Below are 18,027 nucleotides of genomic sequence, written 5' to 3' on the forward strand. Positions count from 1 at the left end.
GCAGGCCTCTTCCTGCAAATAAGACAAGTAGGACATATTAGTAAATACCTATCAAATGTATAACACAAAATACATGTAGGACAGATTAGTACCTCTTTGGTGTTGCAGTTTTGTAAGGATCGATGGACCAAGAGGGGGGGTGAATTGGGCCTTTTTCAAATTTCTAAGATAGATAAAACAACCTTAACCTATGCAATGCTAGTAAGGCTCAATTCACCAACCGGCTAAACAAAGCAAACTACACAAGCTAACAAAGATGTGAAACTAAGCAAGGTAGAGCTAAGCTATGATCTCTAAGGTCAAGCACATGAAAGAATGCATGAAAGTAAGTGCTTGAAATGAAAGAGAGTGCAAGAGACAACCGGATTTTTCCCGTGGTGTCGATGTGTTGGCACACACCCCTAATCCACGTTGTGACACTCACTAAGAGTCTTGTCACCTCCCATGTCACCGAGACTTGGGCGCTCACTAAGAGTCTCCGTTCACCATCCCGGCGTGGTGGAGCTCAAGCCACGTACAATCTTCTTCTCCGGGCTCCCACAATCCTTGGCAAGCTCCGCGAGAAACACTTCGATCACCAAGATCGTCTAGGTGCTGCCAAACACCAAGAGTAACAAGCTCCTAAGCCTTCACTTGACCTACACTCAGTTGGCCCTAGCTCAAGCACACTTGCTACACTTGCAAAGGATGAGTTCTTCAAGGTTGAAGCACAAACTAAGCACTAGATCTTCTCTCTTTTGCTCAAAGCTCTTTCTCTTTTTCTCAAGGGTGGCCTCAGGTTTTCAAGGTGTCAAAGGCAACTGAAATGAGCCAGGGGGTACCCTTATATAGAGTGGAGGAGGTCACATAGCCGTTGGAAGTTTTCTGCAGAAAAGCCGTGACCACCGGAAGAACCGACGGCATAGAAAATATGGGCATCGGTTCAACCGGTCTCTCTGTGTCAAAGAAGTAGCCGTTGGAGTTCTGACACAGTATCCACGCTTGCGTCATTGCACCGGTGCATGCTCCGTAGGGGCATCGGATCAACCGGTGCTGAAGAGGTTCACTGATCAACTCAAACAAGCGTTCTGGAACAAAGTACATCCAATGCACCGGTGCTTTGATTCTGAACCGTCGGTTCAACCGGTGCTGAAGAGAAGTTGGAGTCCACCAAAATATGCTCCCTGGAACAAAAGACTTTCATTGCACCGGTGCTTTGATTTCGGAGCGTCGGTTCAACTGGTGCTGAAGAGAGGTTGAAGTCCTCCAAAACATGCTCTCTGGAACAAAGGACTTTCATTGCACCGGTGCTTATCTTTTTGACCATCGGTTCAACCGGTGCTAAACTTGATTTCTGCCTTTATCCAGAGAAGATAGACCGACAGGGCATCGGTCCTTCCGCCATGCATCGGATGCTCCGATGCTTGGGCACCGGTTCAACCGGTGCTACTGATTTTCTTTGTTTTCAGCTGTTTTGACTTGGATTCGAATGTGACTTTGATTGTTTCTTCTTCCAAGAGTTATGTTGACTTCTATTGACCATCTTTTGCTGTTTTTGAGTGAGTGTGCAAGATTTCTAAGGCCAACTCAAGTTTGATCAAGCTACTAACTCATGAACCCCTCTTAATAGTACGATCAAGAACTAGAAACTATAAAACCTAACTAAAACAAGTGTCCTTCAACTCCTTGTGACACTTGAGACTAGAAAGGTCCTTAATCTTTCAAATTGAGTCCTTGGTACGCATGATTGTTTCGAATTGAGGGGTCTCCTTTCATATTTCATATGAGACTAATCCAGTTATTGAGCTTTCCTTTAAAACACACGTTAGTCGCATACGGTTGTCATTAATCACCGAAACTTACCATTAGCATCTATCGGCCTAGATGCGCTACAAGTTTCTCCATCTTCTCCAACCACTGGAAGCTGGCATGTCTTAGTAAAGTGACCATATTTTTTGCATCTGCTGCATTTCACCTTCTTTTTGGTTGCATTCTTTTCCAGGCATCCCCTGATCCTAACTTTTCTTGGCCTGCCTGCTGATCTTCCCAGCAATGGAGGGTAGACTTTGTAGCCAAGGTCAACTACTGGCCACTGTGACCTATCTGGCAATGCTTCAACTCTACCTTCATAAGCAGCCCTGAACCTTGCAACTGAATAATATTCATGCACATAATCATCAATTTTCAGCCCTCTGTTGGACAAAATCCATGCCAAGGCATGTCTGCAGGGTTTGCTAGTTATTTGCCACTCTCTGCATGAACAATTGTGGTTCTTTAGATCCACTGAGTTCCTTCTAGTATTATTCCACCTGTCAATGAGTGTCACTTCTGCAATGTCATCATCACTGATAGTAATCTTGACAACCTGCAAGCTCTTGCTTATTGTGTTCAATTCCTTAGTCACATTTGGCAATATTCTATCCTCCATCTGTCTTCCAATCTTTCTCCTGAGATATCGTTTCTCCATGATCAGCTCTCAATCCATCTACCAATTCATGAAGCAGCAGATCTTTCAAGTGCTTTATCTGTGCGTTGAAACTCTCAGATACATTGTTGGTCAAATAATCACACTTGCTAGCTTCTGAAAATCCACATATGTACCAAATCCTGTTATGGTGTTGCTCAAGATATTCTATAGCATCTGGAGCAGCAGCAAATATTTTATGCATGTGCCACTTGAACATGTACTCAGTGTAGCTTCTGGCAGCTGGATACAAGTGGTCAGTGAAAACATCTCCTTGAAAATGCTTCATGAAGTTGCCATACAAATGCCTCATGCATTCTCTGTACTCAGCTGTTGGAAAGACTACACCAACTGCTGTTTCAAGGCCTTTGCAAGCATCTGTACATATGACCAAACCTCCTGGGGTCCCTATAGCTCTCTGTAACTGTACCATAAACCATGTCCAGTTTTCCTCTGTCTCTGAATCAAATACAGCATATGCTAAGTGATACAATCAGTTGTGGCCATCCATACCAGTCGCAGATGCCAACTGACCAGTGTATTTACCATTCAATTTTGTGACATCTACCCCTACATATGGTCTACAGCCAGCTAAAAAACCATCTACACATGGCTTCAGTGCCACAAAAATTCTCTTGAAGCGCATCTTCTTATTCTTCCTCTCTACATCAATTTCTACTATAGTACTAGGTGAACTGATTTTCATCTGAGCTTTCCAGTTGAACAATAGTTGAAAGCTCTCCTCATATTTACCATGAACTTGCTCTAGTGCAAGTTTCAAATCTGATCAAGCCTTTGAGTACTTCAGCTTGATTCCATAATCTCCCTCCACCTTCTCCTTTGCATCCTTTGCACCTTTGCTAGGATTTTTCTTGACCCAATTAGACAACCTGTCAGCAACCCAGCCCTGAGTGGTCATCTTGCTCTCCCTAAGCTTGGTACTTGGAAAATTGTGCTCTGCAGGAAGGACTTTAATCTGCACAACCAATTCAAATATGTAAATAATGCAAGCATACACAGCTGAAACATGTAAACTATGGAACCATCAAACAACTGAAACATTGTTGGTTACCTCAATTGTCTTCTTGTCCCAAATATGTGAAGCATGTATACGCCATGGGCATCCCTAATGAGTACACTTGGCAATAAATCTGGTCTTATCTGTCTTAAGATCTGTGAATTCAAACCCCCTCTGAACAGCGTAGTGCCTGATTGTTTTCCTGAATGTCACAATATCAGGAAACAAAGCACCTTTCTCGATATTTGGATGTTCAGGATCATGAATCACATTGAACTCCTGTGGATCTGCATCATTGACTTCTGCCTCAAGAGGCACACCCTCTTCAGCAGCAGGCCCATTTTGATTAGATTCAGGGCATGAAGAAGTGCCATGTGCATTAGATGATTCAGGTGCTTGTTCATGTGCTGCTGTTGGCTGAGCAGGACTATTATCAGTGCCTGCTTCTGAAGATGGTGGCACAGGTGTGTATATTTGCTCATCATCTATACCAACATATTCCTCTTCATTATCAAACAAGTCTGGCTCTACAGCATCTGCCTCCTTAGCTGCAGTCCCTTGTGAATCTGCCACTTTGGATGCAGACGCTCCAGATTGGTTAGCAGTCACTCCAGTTTGGTTAGCAGGTACCCAATCATCAAGTGGCACCATACACAAAGGCTCTAATTCATCAGTTAGCACAACTTCTTGAATTTTGGAATTCTCAACAATGGCTACAATTAAATGGCAACGCATCTCTGCCTTATACATTTCAAACAACTCACACATTTGAAACTCTTCTGACAACCTGATATCCTCACCCAATCTCTTGTGAAAGAACCAGACAGTGGGCGACTGGTTTGCTACCCATTTAACCTCTGTTTCCAGACTTTTCATCAGCAACTCAACTGTAAAAGACCCAATCTCCACATCCCACTTAATCACTCGACCCTTAGAGTAAACTTTCCTACCCACTGAATCCACAGTGAGTAATCCTTCGACCATAATCTCTAGTGCGAATAAATCAAGCCTATAAAGAAGAAGAAATCCACATGTTCTAAGAGACAACCTACGATTTCAATGTCCTTAAGTCGGATTGGAGAAAGATCTAGGGATCTACACATACCTGCACTCGATGCCGTCGACCTCCATCGCCGCCCCAGTTGGGGGAGCTTCAGCTGGGGGTTCCGCGCCGGGGGACTCGCCATCTGCTTCAGCTTGCCTGCATCGCCTTCCCTCTCAGATCCTCCTCGGCCGCGGTAGGTTCGCCTGCTCGTCGCCGGCACGCCGCCAGGGTTAGGGTTCGTCGGGAGGCTAGGGTTCGTCGGGAGGAAGACGATCGACTGAGCGAGTGAGTCAACGAGTCAAGCGCTCGGCTAGCCCTTATCCGTTGGAGCCAAGGGCAAAATCGCCCATACGATTTACCGTATGGTATACAACGGCCTGAAACTGGGCCCGGCGTATGTTCAGGACTAGAAAATGGCATGAGCCCGGTAGAGTGAAAATTGTAATGGCATGTTTCCGAATAGACGAATTGTAATGGCATAACTCCGAACTTGGACAATTGTAATGACACCAATCCAATTAACCCAATAAAAAACTCCTGCATGCCAAGTGTTTTTTGGAAGAAAAAGGAAATTACACAACTCCCCGCCCTCAGAAAAAGAAAATTACACTTTGTAGATATAAAAGAGAAACAAGACAAAGTGAAGTTATGTGAGACATCATCTATGCATTGCGCTTTCGCAGTATTTGTTCAGGCTTACTATATACTACCTCTGTTCAAATTGTAGTTCGTTTGACTTTTTTGACCCTAAGTTTGACCACTCGTCTTATTCAAAAAAAATTATAGAAAACATTGCTAAATTTAAGTCATTCTTGAAGAACTTGTATTGATAAAGCAACCCACAACAAAAGAATTGATATTTTGCACAAAATTTTGAATACAACGAGTGGTCAAACTTGGGATAAAAAAGTTAAACAATCTATAATTTGAAACAGAGAGAATATAAAGAACAAGCCAACAAGAGGACATGAAGTCCAGCAAAAAGCTAATAAGATTGGGCTACACATATTTCTCCTTGAAAGAGTGAAAGAACAAAACTAGACTAACCAGGCAAACCGAAACAGACACTTTTGCCTTCGAAAGGCAATGGATGATCAACAAAATTTGATGGGCTCAAGTTTACCACCCAAACTCCAGTAAACCAACGCACTTCTCCATGGTGACAAACATAGTGCTGACCATCTCCACGCCGGCCACCGACGGCACCCTGACTCCAAGCAAGCTCTCCATCTCCTCGGGGTCACGCTGCATCCACGGGTGCTGCATCACTTTCCTTAACCTGTGAAGCCTCTCAGCGACTTCTCTCATTGCCGGGCGGTTCTCACCAGCCATCTCCAGGCACTGCCTCGCAAGGTCGGCGACCTCCTCGAGCAGCCCATTGTTCTCCTCACCCTTGATGTGATCATCTATCACGTCCATGAGCCTTCCCTCCTTCATAGCGCACAAGAACCTCATGGAAAGGCTCCTCTCGCTCTCGGGCCCTTCTAGGTTGAGAGCCTTCTTGCCCGTAATCAGCTCCAGGAGAATGACGCCGAAGCTGTAGACGTCGCTCTTATCTGTCAGTTGGCACGTCTGCATGTACTCAGGGTCCAGGTACCCACAGGTCCCTTGCACTAGAGTGACAAATTGGGACTCATCAGTTGGTGCCACTATCGATGCTCCGAAGTCTGATACCTTAGCGGAGTAATTATCGTCAAGAAGTATGTTGGAGGATTTCACATCGCCATGAAGGATTGGCGGAGACGCACATGAGTGTAGGTAATCCAAGGCTAGGGCAGATTCATGTGCAATCCTTAAACGAGTGGAGAAAGAAATGTTATGGCTGCCATTGCTGCCATGGATGAAGTGAAACAGTGTGCCGTTGGGGATGAACTCATAGACTAGCATTGGCACCTCTACTTCGAGGCAGCAGCCAAGGAGCTTGACGATGTTCTTGTGGTTGACCTGGGATAGAATGAGCATCTCCTTGCCGAACTCTTTCTTGCGCTGTTCATCAGTCATAGATATGCACCGTTTGATCGCAACTGCACTGCCATTCTTGAGAGTGCCTTTGTAGACAGTCCCATGGTCACCACGGCCAAGGACATTGTTATCATCAAACTATTCTGTTGCCTCCATGAGCTCTACTTCTGTGAAGATTGTGAATGTAGTGCCTTGCCCTGAGCTTATCTGCTCCAGCAGTAGCAGGCCCCCATGTTGTCGGAAGTATTTCTCCTTGATGTTGGCCAGTTTCCTCCTTTCACGGATCAAATACGAGCAGGTGATAGCAATGACCAGTGTGACAACTGTAACACTTAGGCCTGCATGTTTTCAGATTGTTAATATGATACATTTTCTGTGTAAGAGAAAATCAATAAGCCCAGTGCACAAGAGGGATTTACCAACAGATATTATCGCTGCGCCAGATTGGGAGAAGCTTTTATTCTTTGTGTTCTGGCAGTAGAAACCACCTTGTGTGTTGATGCAACGCCCAGGGCATGGAGGTGTACTAAGGGCACACTCATTGATGTCTGTGAAAATCATAATAGGGTTAGCATAATCTAAGAAATCAACAATTCAATTAGCTCCACAGAGATTGAGTTATGTATGGACCAGTAATGTTAGTAATACATAACTTGACATCCGCCATCACCAGGAAGGTAAGGATTGCCTTGGTAGCCTTCAGAGCAGTTGCAGAGATAACCAGAACGACTGGTTGAATTGATGCAGTAACTGTTGCTACTACGGCAGGCATAGGAAGCCGTATCGTTCTTGGCAACATCGCAAGTCTCATTGCCAACGGACCAGTTTAGAATCATCGGGACTTCACCTCTGTGCTCATCCCAGAAGGTTGTCGCGTTCAGATATGCTGTGTGGAAACTAAATTTGTTGGCCTCCACCACCATGGCATATCTGCACTGCCTTTCGCCATCCATGCCACTTGCATTCCCGTCAGATGCACTATCACCGCTGAAGGAAATATTGTGGTAGGACAGGCTGCTACTGAGTGCAACCTGGCAGCAGCCAATGCCAGTGCACAAACCCTCTTGTGCTGCGAGGTTTTTGTAAGGTAAGGACTGCGTCAAGCACCCGATCACATGCTGCATAATCAGGAAAGTACAACTGAGTTGTTAACAATGTATTGTATAAAATTATTTTAGTGCATCACATTGAAATCTATCTTTTGGGAACTGGAAATAGAACCATGTGTTTTGAAGATGACCTGAACCCAACAATAACATAGTGTACGAGTGTGAGAGAGGAGGGGGGTCGCTCACGATGGCAGATTGCCTTGAGCCAGCCATGAGAGCGAGTGTCTCAGCTCCAATAACTGTGAACAAGTTCTTCTCTGAGACCGTGAACGGCGTGCCACGGAAGTCCAGGAGGTATGTGGTTGAAAAGTTATGGCACATGGAAGCAATGTGACTCATCACCCGAACATGGCCTTGGAGCAGAGATATGTCAGCCACCGGCAGGTTAGAGAAGTAGGTCACATTCCTGTGGACATCCTGAGACTTGTTGCCGTGAAGCTCAAATCCTTCCATCGCACAGCCAGGGCCAATCCCAAACGGGTACACTATGTCGACGTCGCCACACTTGTCCGGGCAATCAGGGTGGGGCAACGACGAAGCACCCCTGACCACAGACTGCAATACAATCGCAAAGATGGAGAACAACAGCAGATGCATGGGGAGCATTTTATGGTAGGCCATAAGACTATAGGAGTAGTCGACACTCGACAGAGAGTTTGCTGTAGAACTTTCTGTATTGATGTGCGCACATCTGAGCATCTATATACATCAGTTGGCCCCTTAAAGTCTGTTAGCATGCTGAATTTTCTATGCAGATTAGGTAATGAATTTGACAATTTCTGAACGACTAGGCCAAACACACGGGTTCTGCTGCTGCTCCTCCATATGGCTGTTTCTGCCAAACTGAAACTTGCACCGTGTATCAGTACATATTGTTTTGAGTTAAGCCTGTGAATCCTGACATTGACATTTTAGCTAACTCTCCGAAAAAAAATTGGTTTTTATTCGATGCATTGAAGAAATAAAAATCGCAACTAGCAAAAGAGTAACACCTTTCATCCAGCTATATACTCTGCATTTGACTGGATCTGAAAAGAGGCCGGCATTTGCTTACCATAGGAGCCAAACTATGGACTACTGAGTGCAGTGAAAGGGTCAATGGCGAAAATTTCTTAAGAGGCAGTCACACTCGCTCGGAAGCCGCAAATTGAAAAGCTAGGTCAACGCGGAATGCTACAGTTTAGCACGAGACTCTAATCGGAGGATCAATCGCGCTGACGCTCCTAATCGGCTGACCGTTTCGATCCGTGCTGCATCACACACTTCACACATTCACATCACACCAAGGGCGCCGAGAGATGGGAGACATGGGATGGGAGCGCTCTGACCCGCTTACCTTGCTGCTGGGCCTGGATGGTTCCACGGATGCCACCAGCGCGAGCGAGCGGCGGCGTCCGTGGCCGCTTCGCTGCGCCGCGGACCTTTCACCCCTCTTCGTCTTCCTCCAGCCGCTGCCATGACGCACCATTAGCGTTGTCCTATTGAATCGAAATATTATTAGCTGCATGACGACACGTTAAAAGATGGTTTTACAACTACTCCCTCCGTTCTAAATTATAATTATAAACATCCTAAGAATCTTTGAGAGTTAAAACAATCTCAAATTTGACCAAAATTATAAAGAGAAATATAAAAATTTATGATATCAAATTGATGTACTATAAAAATATAACTAAGTGTTTTTCAAAAAAATAAAAATATAACTAATAAAGAATCCAATGATACTTAATTTATATAATAAATGTTATTATTCTATTATATAAATTTGATCAAACATAAAAATTTTTGACTCTCCAAGATTGTTGGAATATCTTATAATTTGGAACAGAAGGAAGAGTAAAAATATACCTTCGCTGCAAGACACGAAATCATGTATATTTGCTAGGGACATTATACTCATATAATAGTAATATTATATTTTCAACTTGAAAAACTTAATCAGGACAAGTATACCTTTCCGTAATTATTAAATATAATGATACATCTTATTTTCTTTGAAAACAAGTAATTAGGGTACGGAGTGGAAATTACAAACTACTCCCTCTGTTCCAAATGTCCAACTTACAGGTTGTTTTGGATTTTCTAGGTACATCATCTTTTCTATGCATATAGACATAATATTTATCTAGAAATATAGCACATGTTATGTATTTGGAAAAGGTAAAACGATCTATAACTTGGAACTGAGGGAGTACCTCTTAATATCCTCAATTGTTGTGACATTATGAAACATTTTCTTTTAAGGCTGTGAATAAACATAACTAGCCTCATAGTCATAGCTAGTTGGACATAGCCTTGCAAATTTGTCAGCTCCTGCTTCCGCGGCCAGCACTGGGGTTGTGCTTTTCATCGAATAATCATATGAGGCTATTGGTAACAGGCGTCACAAATGAAACGGCGTCCGCTGGATAGATCCAGTATATCTCCGTTTTCAAAGTCAGATAAGCAATACCACGATGTGTTACTGTTAATCACAGATTAAGAAATTACAAAAGCTGGCGACTGACGAGGGTTACATTCTCTTGCGGAGAGGAATTACAACAGTACATCCAATATCTTGCAAGTACTTCAGTTCTGGGATGGCTGCTGCTGTGCTGAAGGGCCAGGCGCCGGCTGCTGTGCCTGAGCCGGAGGGCCATGAGGTGGCTGCTGTCCTGCTTGCGCTGGTTGCTGAGATGAGCTTGCGTGAGCTTGTGCTGGTGGTGCTAGCATTGGCTGGTATGGTGGATACTGGGGTGGGTAGGGCATGCGAGGTGGATGCATGTAGCTTCCATATGGTGGAGGTGGATAGTATGGTGGGTACTGACCATGGTAGTATGGTGGTGGCGCAGGATAGCCGCCCTGTCCTGAACTGCTTGATGGCTGAGCTTGTCCAGCTTGCTGCGGCCCTGGTTTGCCTTCGCCATCCTGTGACTTAACTACAGCACCCATCCTCTGAGGATCCATGGACGGGTACAGAGTCCGCTCTGCTGCCGGTGGAGCTGGAATGTTAAAGTAGTATGAAGCTGGTGCTTGTGGCTGATGCTGGCCCTCCATCCCAGGAGGTTGAGGCTGGTCGCTGCCCTGCTGCTGAGATATGACAGCCCTAGGGAGCAGTCCTCCATGGGAAACCTGCCCCTGCCTTCCCGATTCATCCTCTTCAGGCTTTGGAGCCTGAGGCTTGCCCCACATGAGCTTCAGTCGCACACCCTTGATAACTAGTTTGTTAGCAAGCTCCTCTGCAGCCTTCTCAGCGCCTTCTCTTGTAGTGTATGTCACAAATGCACATGCACGCTGAAGCACCATCCTTATGGACTCGATCTCACCATGGGCATAAAACTGGTCCCTCAAATCCTGTTCAGTTACTCTGCTATCGAGTCCACCAATATATAGTGTCCTTATAGTCTCATCATCTGGTGGTGTCAGGGATGGCATCTCACCTGCCTTACTCAAAAGTTTCATTGCAACTGGATCATTAACTCTGCAGATAGTAAGAAGAGACTGTCAGAAACCAAGGCAGAGGGAAGATTAAGGAAAGTAAACAGATATTCACCCAACAGTATGTAAAAAGGTATTTCAGTTCAGCTCATTAACTCAATCTAAAAAAAGCATCAGAGTTCAGCTTAACTAGAAACTGCTTTGAAGGAAAATGATGTGAGAACCGATTCAGGTGAAAGCTAACTGTGCAAATGCTGTCTGATCACCGGAATATAGAGTAACTTAATTTTGGTGCAGTCACGATAAACTAAAGTAAAAACTATAACTAGTGTTCTAAAAAACGTTTTTAAACGTCATTTAATCTTGATTAAACGCTGAACGGTGGCCAAGCGTTGCGTTTAATCACAGTGTCGTTTAATCACAACACACGTTTAATCATGTTCAATCTACATTTAATCACAAAAAACTCTAAACCATAGGCAAGCGTTCGCCTAGCGTCTAGCGTTTTTTAGAACCTTGACTATAACAGAGAAAAAACAAAAGGTAACATGCATATTTGGACATGCAATCTACAATCAAGTATAAGACAGGCAGAGCATCACATAATAGATAACAATCTGCTAGCTTCTGCTAGATGAACATACACTCATACAGTGATATAGTAATTAGAAGCATTAGAGTTAAATAAAAGTATGACACAATGTAACACTTGGCAAGCGCTCAACCAGAGCCAAGATCATAACAACAAAATAAATCAATTCTGTCACCATCACATACCCATAGTAACGATCTTTGATGTTCTGCTGAGATAACTCCCCGGTTTCAGGCATCTCATGTCGATATGGGCACTCAGCACCTCTAGTACATTCACCACGCACATAGAAACTGCAAACGTGAGCCCTGTTCCTCTTGTAATATGGTGCTGTCCTCTGAAGCTTCAGAATGGTATCATTTGGACGGGCCTTCCCATAGGAAGAATCATAGTCTATGCCAGCTCTGGCCTACACATTTATAAACTTACTCTAGTCAGGAATAGCTACTCATAGATAAAAGAGGAATTAGCAAGAATAAGTTTAACACTGGACCATATAAGCAGAGAATAATTACAAGATATTTCAAATATCGCAGATCAGGCAAGTTACATATAAAAAATAGGGCATTAAAGAAATCGCAGATCGGTCAATTTATTTACTCATAGAAACAGTTTTTGAATACATACGATAACTTCAGTATTAAATGAAAAAAAATCCTAAGAAATACAGTATTTGGATCCCAGCATTCAAGTTTCAATGATGAAAAAACAAAGCATACCCTTCGATCATGCTCTTCTGCAAAATATTCACGATTGACATCACTCCTTGGAATTGCATCGTTCGAATTGATAGCGAGTGCTGTATCCCGGACCTGAACTGGTAGACCATACTCAAGATCTAGCAGGCAGACCTGGCAGACATTTTTCAGCTTGCAACATGTCTGGCAGATCTCTGTTTTCTTGTACCTTGCATCCCGGCCAGGTCTCCAGCGGAAGACAGTAAAAGGGCGTGCACATATTTTGCACTCTTTGTCATATTCTGCTCTTAACTGACAGTAAAACAAGATCCTGTAAGACACTTAATCAAATATTTACATGAAATACTATACGAAAGAAAACAACAAAATGCAAATTACTGAATGTTCCAAGCAAGGGTATGCCCATCCATGTTTTTTTTTGCTCAATCCTCTACCCTGGGCCTCACTTCATACATCTCAATTTATCCTTGCTTTGCTACCTACTATAAATTCCTTAAATCTAAGGTCTCATCTTGCTAACTATGCCCCTGTTTGTTTCAGCCTTTCAGCTTGTGGGTTCTAACAATCCACAAGCTAGGGTGCAGCATATTGTTGGATTGTAACAATCTGACCTGTCGATTGTTAGTTTGTTACAACCCAGGTAGAGAAGCTCCTTGTTTGTTTCAGCTTGTGATTGTAAAAGCAATACCACATTCCAAGATGAAACAAACAGCCTACATGATGGTACCTAGTCAAATTATTGATTAAAACGTGCAAGCACACTCCCAAAGCTAGTACCTGCCTCCATCGCCATCTATTCACAAATTCCTCATCACATCGATCGAAGCTAACTAGTACAGAGCAGCAGCAACTTCAACTACAAGCGAAAACAGCTGACGCCACGCGTTCAGAAAACGCGACACCTAAGCAGAGGCGCAACCGAATCAAGCATGCCGCCGCGGCGCACACCACATCACGACGCCCCCGCCGCGGCGCACACCGCATCACGACGCCCCCGCCGCGGCGCACACCGCATCACGACGCCCCCGCAGCGGCAACGGTAAGGCACACGAACCGATCAGGTAGGGTTAGGGTTTGATGCGTTACCATCCGGACGTAGGGGTTGTCGCCGAGGCATGACTCGCAGATGATGGGGAAGTCCGACCGCTCCCACCCGTCCGCCTGCGCGTCCCGCAGCAGCCGGTGCGCCATCACCCCTCCTGCTCTCCGCCGCCGCCGCCGAGAAGCCGAGAGGTACGAGGGGAAGGGGCCGACGCAGGAAGACGAGACCCCGAATTGACGACGCGTTATCACTAGCAGGCTTGGATACCTCGCCTCTTAACCCAAGTGGTCTCTTACTGGGCCGGGCTTTAAGACACGTCGGCCTCGCCAGGCCTTTGCTTACGTAAGCGTCTACGTGGGCCGTGCTTTGCGTATGTGCCTACGTGGGCCGGCCCACGCGCGGTTGGTTAATTTCGGCGGCTGTGGCTGTCTTGGCTGGCGACACAATTTCGCCGGCTGAGGCGACACGGCAGCGGTGAGCGAAGCGTCCAGGTGCGGCGGGATGGACGGCGGCCGCCGCGGCGGCGGGAGGAGGGAGGCGATAGAGAAGGAGCTGAATAAGCTACGGGCGGAGCGGGAGGAGCTCGACGGACGGATACGGCTGCTGGAATCGCAGCTCGAGGTAGGGCCTGAGGGAGTGGACGGTGCGGCGGCGGTGGAAGGAGCAGTGGACGGCTCGTGCGACGGAGGCGTCGCGTGCCGGCGACGCAGCGCGAACGGGTTTGCGCCGGACGGTGGTCTCCCGGCGGACATGATCTACCGGTACAGCCGTCACCTCCTCCTCCCGGACTTCGGGGTCGAAGGTCAGCTGTTTCGTTTCCAATGTTGACTTGCTTCCATTAGTATGGCTGCCTGGTTACTTCAAGAACTTGCCTCCTTATGCTTCGGATGTATTATCACAATTCACAAACTCGTGTGCTCAGTTCAATGGTGCGGTGTATTGCTAAAAAAAGGTGCAGTGCAGTAAGCTCGCTTCGACTGATCCTCTGATGCGTTGTCATCTATCTGGCAGGCCAGCGGAAGCTGTCACAGTCTTCGATTTTAGTGGTCGGCGCCGGAGGTTTGGGCTCTCCCGTGGCATTGTACCTAGCAGCCTGTGGTGTCGGTAATGTTCACCTCTGCTGTGAAGTTGTGTTTATAACACTTTAACTTTAGTTTCACAAAGAAGCAGTTAGATTTCTGAAACTCGAAGTTGATTCTTAGGCGTCACTCATCTCCTTTTTCGGAGGAGACTGCTTTATGTAGCTTATATGTAAATTGAACATGTTATTGGGCTCAACCCGGATATTTTTGCATGTGCAATGCATTTGTTATCTTATTAGGTTGCTTGGGCATTGTGGATGGCGATGATGTTGAACTGAATAACCTTCATCGACAGGTAGAAATAATTTTGCGTGTTTTTTCTCCCCCTTATCTAGTGTTCTCAGTTTCTTGGGTTATTCTGATGTCTGAATTATCTGAATGATGCATACTTATTGGGAACAGAATTATAAGGGAAATCTATGCGTGCAATCATAAGCGACAAATGTAGTCAATTGGGAGAAAACAATCTTGAAAATAATTCACAATGAAAATTGGTAATTTCAATCTGTAACAGTCATATGGCGTATCAATGCTAATCTTGGTTTCTGTTCTTACTCTCAGATAATCCACAAAGAAGCATATCTTGGACAACCAAAAGTAAAGTCAGCAGCTGATGCTTGCCGTGAGTAAGAGTCTATCCTTTCTGCTGTTTCTCTACATTGATTACCAAGCAAATGTTGTAATATTTGATGCTATTATTTCACTATTACCACATATGTTTCCTTAAATCAGGATTAATTCCTTTATCAAGGTGGTAGACCATCACCATACTCTGAAGCCGTGCAACGCTTTGGAGATTGTGCGGAAGTATCCTTACAGAGTCTGATATTAGTGACATGACATATGATTTTTTTTTCTGAAATGATATCATCTTGCTTTCAGCATTAACTAAACAACTACAGATATGATATAGTTGTTGATGCAACTGACAACCTTCCTACTAGGTATATGATCAGTGATTGTTGTGTTCTACTGAACAAGGTAACTTTCTTTTTTGTTTTTGTGAGTAATGCATGCTATACTTTGATATGGAATTCTGTCCTCAGTCATGTTAGCCTGTTGTTGATTTCATGGCACTGGGATTTTACCTATTTTTTGCAGCCACTTGTATCCGGTGCAGCATTAGGTTTAGAAGGGCAGGTAAACATCTTCCTTATCAAAGTTATTGTACTTTTTTTGTCTAAAAAAAAGATATTGTACTTTTTAACTTCACCTTATATTTTAATTCATTAATTGACTTCTCTAACAGTTGACTGTTTATCATCACAATGGAAGTCCATGCTATCGGTGCCTCTTTCCAAGTCCACCACCTGTGGCAGCCTGCCAGAGATGCTCAGACAGTGGTGTTCTTGGGGTTGGTAGGTGACTCTGTAAGCGCCCTTCATGGCCATAACATATACTTTGCAGCAGACAAATATGAATTAGAATATTTTTTGTCAACCTTCTTCAAATTCATACACAAACTTGTTTGTTTTTATGATGTCGACTTCAACCTAAATAGGAAATTAAATCATGAGTAAGGGCTCCAATGTTTTGTAATTTATTCTTTTTTTCATGTCCATATTCATCCTTAACTAATAAATGACTACATGTTTTGGTAGGTTAACTCAATGATGTAACTCCTACAGTGGGTTTATCTTCAAGATGTTCTTAATAAATATTGTGATATTACTGTGCATTTACAACAGATCAGTGTAAACGCCTCATTCTTAGTTTATATAGTTAGCTGCTAGTTATTGTAATTAGCACCTTGTCAATTACTTTCTTAGACATAGTTTCACACTGGTCGACTAACTACTCTTTTGTTGACTAGTTCCGGGAGTAATTGGCTGTCTACAAGCTCTGGAGGCTATAAAGGTTGCAACTGCCGTTGGTGAACCCCTCTGTGGAAGGATGCTACTCTTTGACGCACTTTCTGCTCGTATTAGAATTGTATGTGATATATGACTTATTCTAAATTAGTTTTCATAAAATCACAACAGTCCAACACTGTGATGCATCCCACTCCTTGCACCATGTGGGGGATGGCACCAATGTTGCATCCACCTATTCCGATCTACGTTTAACTTGCACGTTCTTTTTAGTATTTTTTTTAAATTCTTTTTAGTATATTTACCACAGAGCCAGTAGCATGAATTACAATAGTAGTATAGCGTCAATTCGTCATGTACTCATGTTGCCAATCATGTTTGAGCATAAAAGAATGAAAATTGGTCCTGACTGGAATGTAATTTTTACAGGATTATTCTCAACATTAATGAGAAACATTGACTCTTCTTGTTCTTGTTGGAAGAACCTTTACATTCTAATCTGTGGTATCTTTGCGATGGTCATGTCTTGGTTGTGTTTGCATTTTAGTTTTTTGCTATTGATTAACAATTGAAATTCTGGGAACATAGCAATTGTTCGCAGGGTTTCAAGACTTCCCTTTTAATGTTTTCAGAACCATTGCTGAGAGCTGATAGCTTGCCTATTCCTAGTAGTAAATTTTTGGTTATTCCTAGTAGTCAAATTCCACTGTTTCTTATTCTTACAAACCTTTTTTAACTTCAAAGAGAGTTTAATTGTTAAGTAGTGACCAAAGGATTGGAAAAATAACCTTAGAATTTGTTTGTGTTGGTTGATCTATACAATTCAGTATCTTAATATAGCTCATTATCAAGTCAGACTCTATGTATCTTTGCAGGTTAAGCTTCGTGGAAGCTTGCCAGATTGCACCATTTGTGGCGAAAATTCAGTTTTCACAGAACAAGATTTTCAGAAGTTTGACTATGAGCACTTCACGCAATCACCAATGTCCGATAAGGTAATGTGAATGGATGCAATGCGCATCATATCAAGAATGATCTTGAATTTTTGTTGCCTCATCTACTGTTACATTTACTGCAGACAGCGCCAAGTGTGAATCTGCTCCCCGAGAACGCCCGGATCACTAGTAGAGATTACAAAAGATTGGTTAATAATGGCGAACCTCATCTGTTATTGGACGTACGCCCCACGCATCACTTCCAGATCGCTTCGATTTCTCGTTCTCTGAACATCCCACTCTCCATGTTGGAAGAGAAGCTGCCCACACTCAAAACCTTGCTGAAGGAAACAGGAGCAGCATCAGCCTCGGGTAAAGAGCCTGCCTTGGTTGTTCTGTGCAGAAGGGGCAACGACTCTCAGAGAGCCGTCCAGCTTCTCCATGACAATGGGTTTGCCTCTGCGAAGGATATCATAGGTGGGTTGCAGGCATGGGGACAAGATGTTGATCCTGATTTCCCTGTGTACTAGCAAAATGGATGTAACAGTTGACTGGTGTTTGTGAGGCTTGACTCAAGGTCCAACCTTACATAGTGCTGACCTTGTGGAGGTGGGTTTGAGAAGATTGTTTCCCACACGATTAGCTGTTATTCTCAGTTTAGGAGCCATTGGCTTATTTGAGCTATCTTTGTAACAGTTTGAATGCAGCTAGAGATGCTGCTATGCAAGAACAGTAATTCCAATTATTATCAATTGAGCAATAGCACTACTAAAAAATATTATGTAAGGGGTGAATGTTAAAACAGTTCTCAAGACATGTGATGGCTTACGCCAGCCAATAAATTGGACTATGAAATAACCTTTTGATCAATCA

The 18,027-nt window shown here is 43.9% G+C and overlaps 2 protein-coding genes and 1 pseudogene across 2 annotated transcripts; 1 reads left to right on the forward strand and 2 right to left on the reverse strand.

Annotated features, from left to right (window-relative positions):
- Window positions 1-5,154: 5,154 nt before the first annotated feature.
- LOC120702752 lies at window positions 5,155-9,909 on the reverse strand (annotated as a pseudogene).
- Window positions 9,910-9,956: 47 nt separating this feature from the next.
- Window positions 9,957-13,590, reverse strand: LOC120702754 (zinc finger CCCH domain-containing protein 49). The gene is made up of 4 exons (XM_039986677.1): window positions 13,371-13,590; window positions 12,306-12,575; window positions 11,772-11,995; window positions 9,957-11,037 (listed from the first exon to the last, which is right to left on the reverse strand). Exons 1-4 carry the CDS (start codon window positions 13,473-13,475, stop codon window positions 10,146-10,148), a joined length of 1,491 nt encoding a protein of 496 aa, XP_039842611.1. The 5' UTR covers window positions 13,476-13,590; the 3' UTR covers window positions 9,957-10,145.
- Window positions 13,591-13,762: 172 nt separating this feature from the next.
- Window positions 13,763-18,024, forward strand: LOC120702756 (adenylyltransferase and sulfurtransferase MOCS3-1-like). Its single transcript, XM_039986681.1, has 11 exons — window positions 13,763-14,128; window positions 14,338-14,430; window positions 14,648-14,703; window positions 14,970-15,034; window positions 15,141-15,215; window positions 15,311-15,389; window positions 15,510-15,548; window positions 15,658-15,766; window positions 16,222-16,340; window positions 17,095-17,214; window positions 17,298-18,024. Exons 1-11 carry the CDS (start codon window positions 13,828-13,830, stop codon window positions 17,682-17,684), a joined length of 1,443 nt encoding a protein of 480 aa, XP_039842615.1. The 5' UTR covers window positions 13,763-13,827; the 3' UTR covers window positions 17,685-18,024.
- The last annotated feature ends 3 nt before the right edge of the window (window positions 18,025-18,027 follow it).

The sequence above is a fragment of the Panicum virgatum genome, chromosome 4K (assembly GCF_016808335.1).
Source record: "Panicum virgatum strain AP13 chromosome 4K, P.virgatum_v5, whole genome shotgun sequence".
In the NCBI taxonomy this organism is placed as follows: Eukaryota; Viridiplantae; Streptophyta; class Magnoliopsida; order Poales; family Poaceae; genus Panicum; species Panicum virgatum.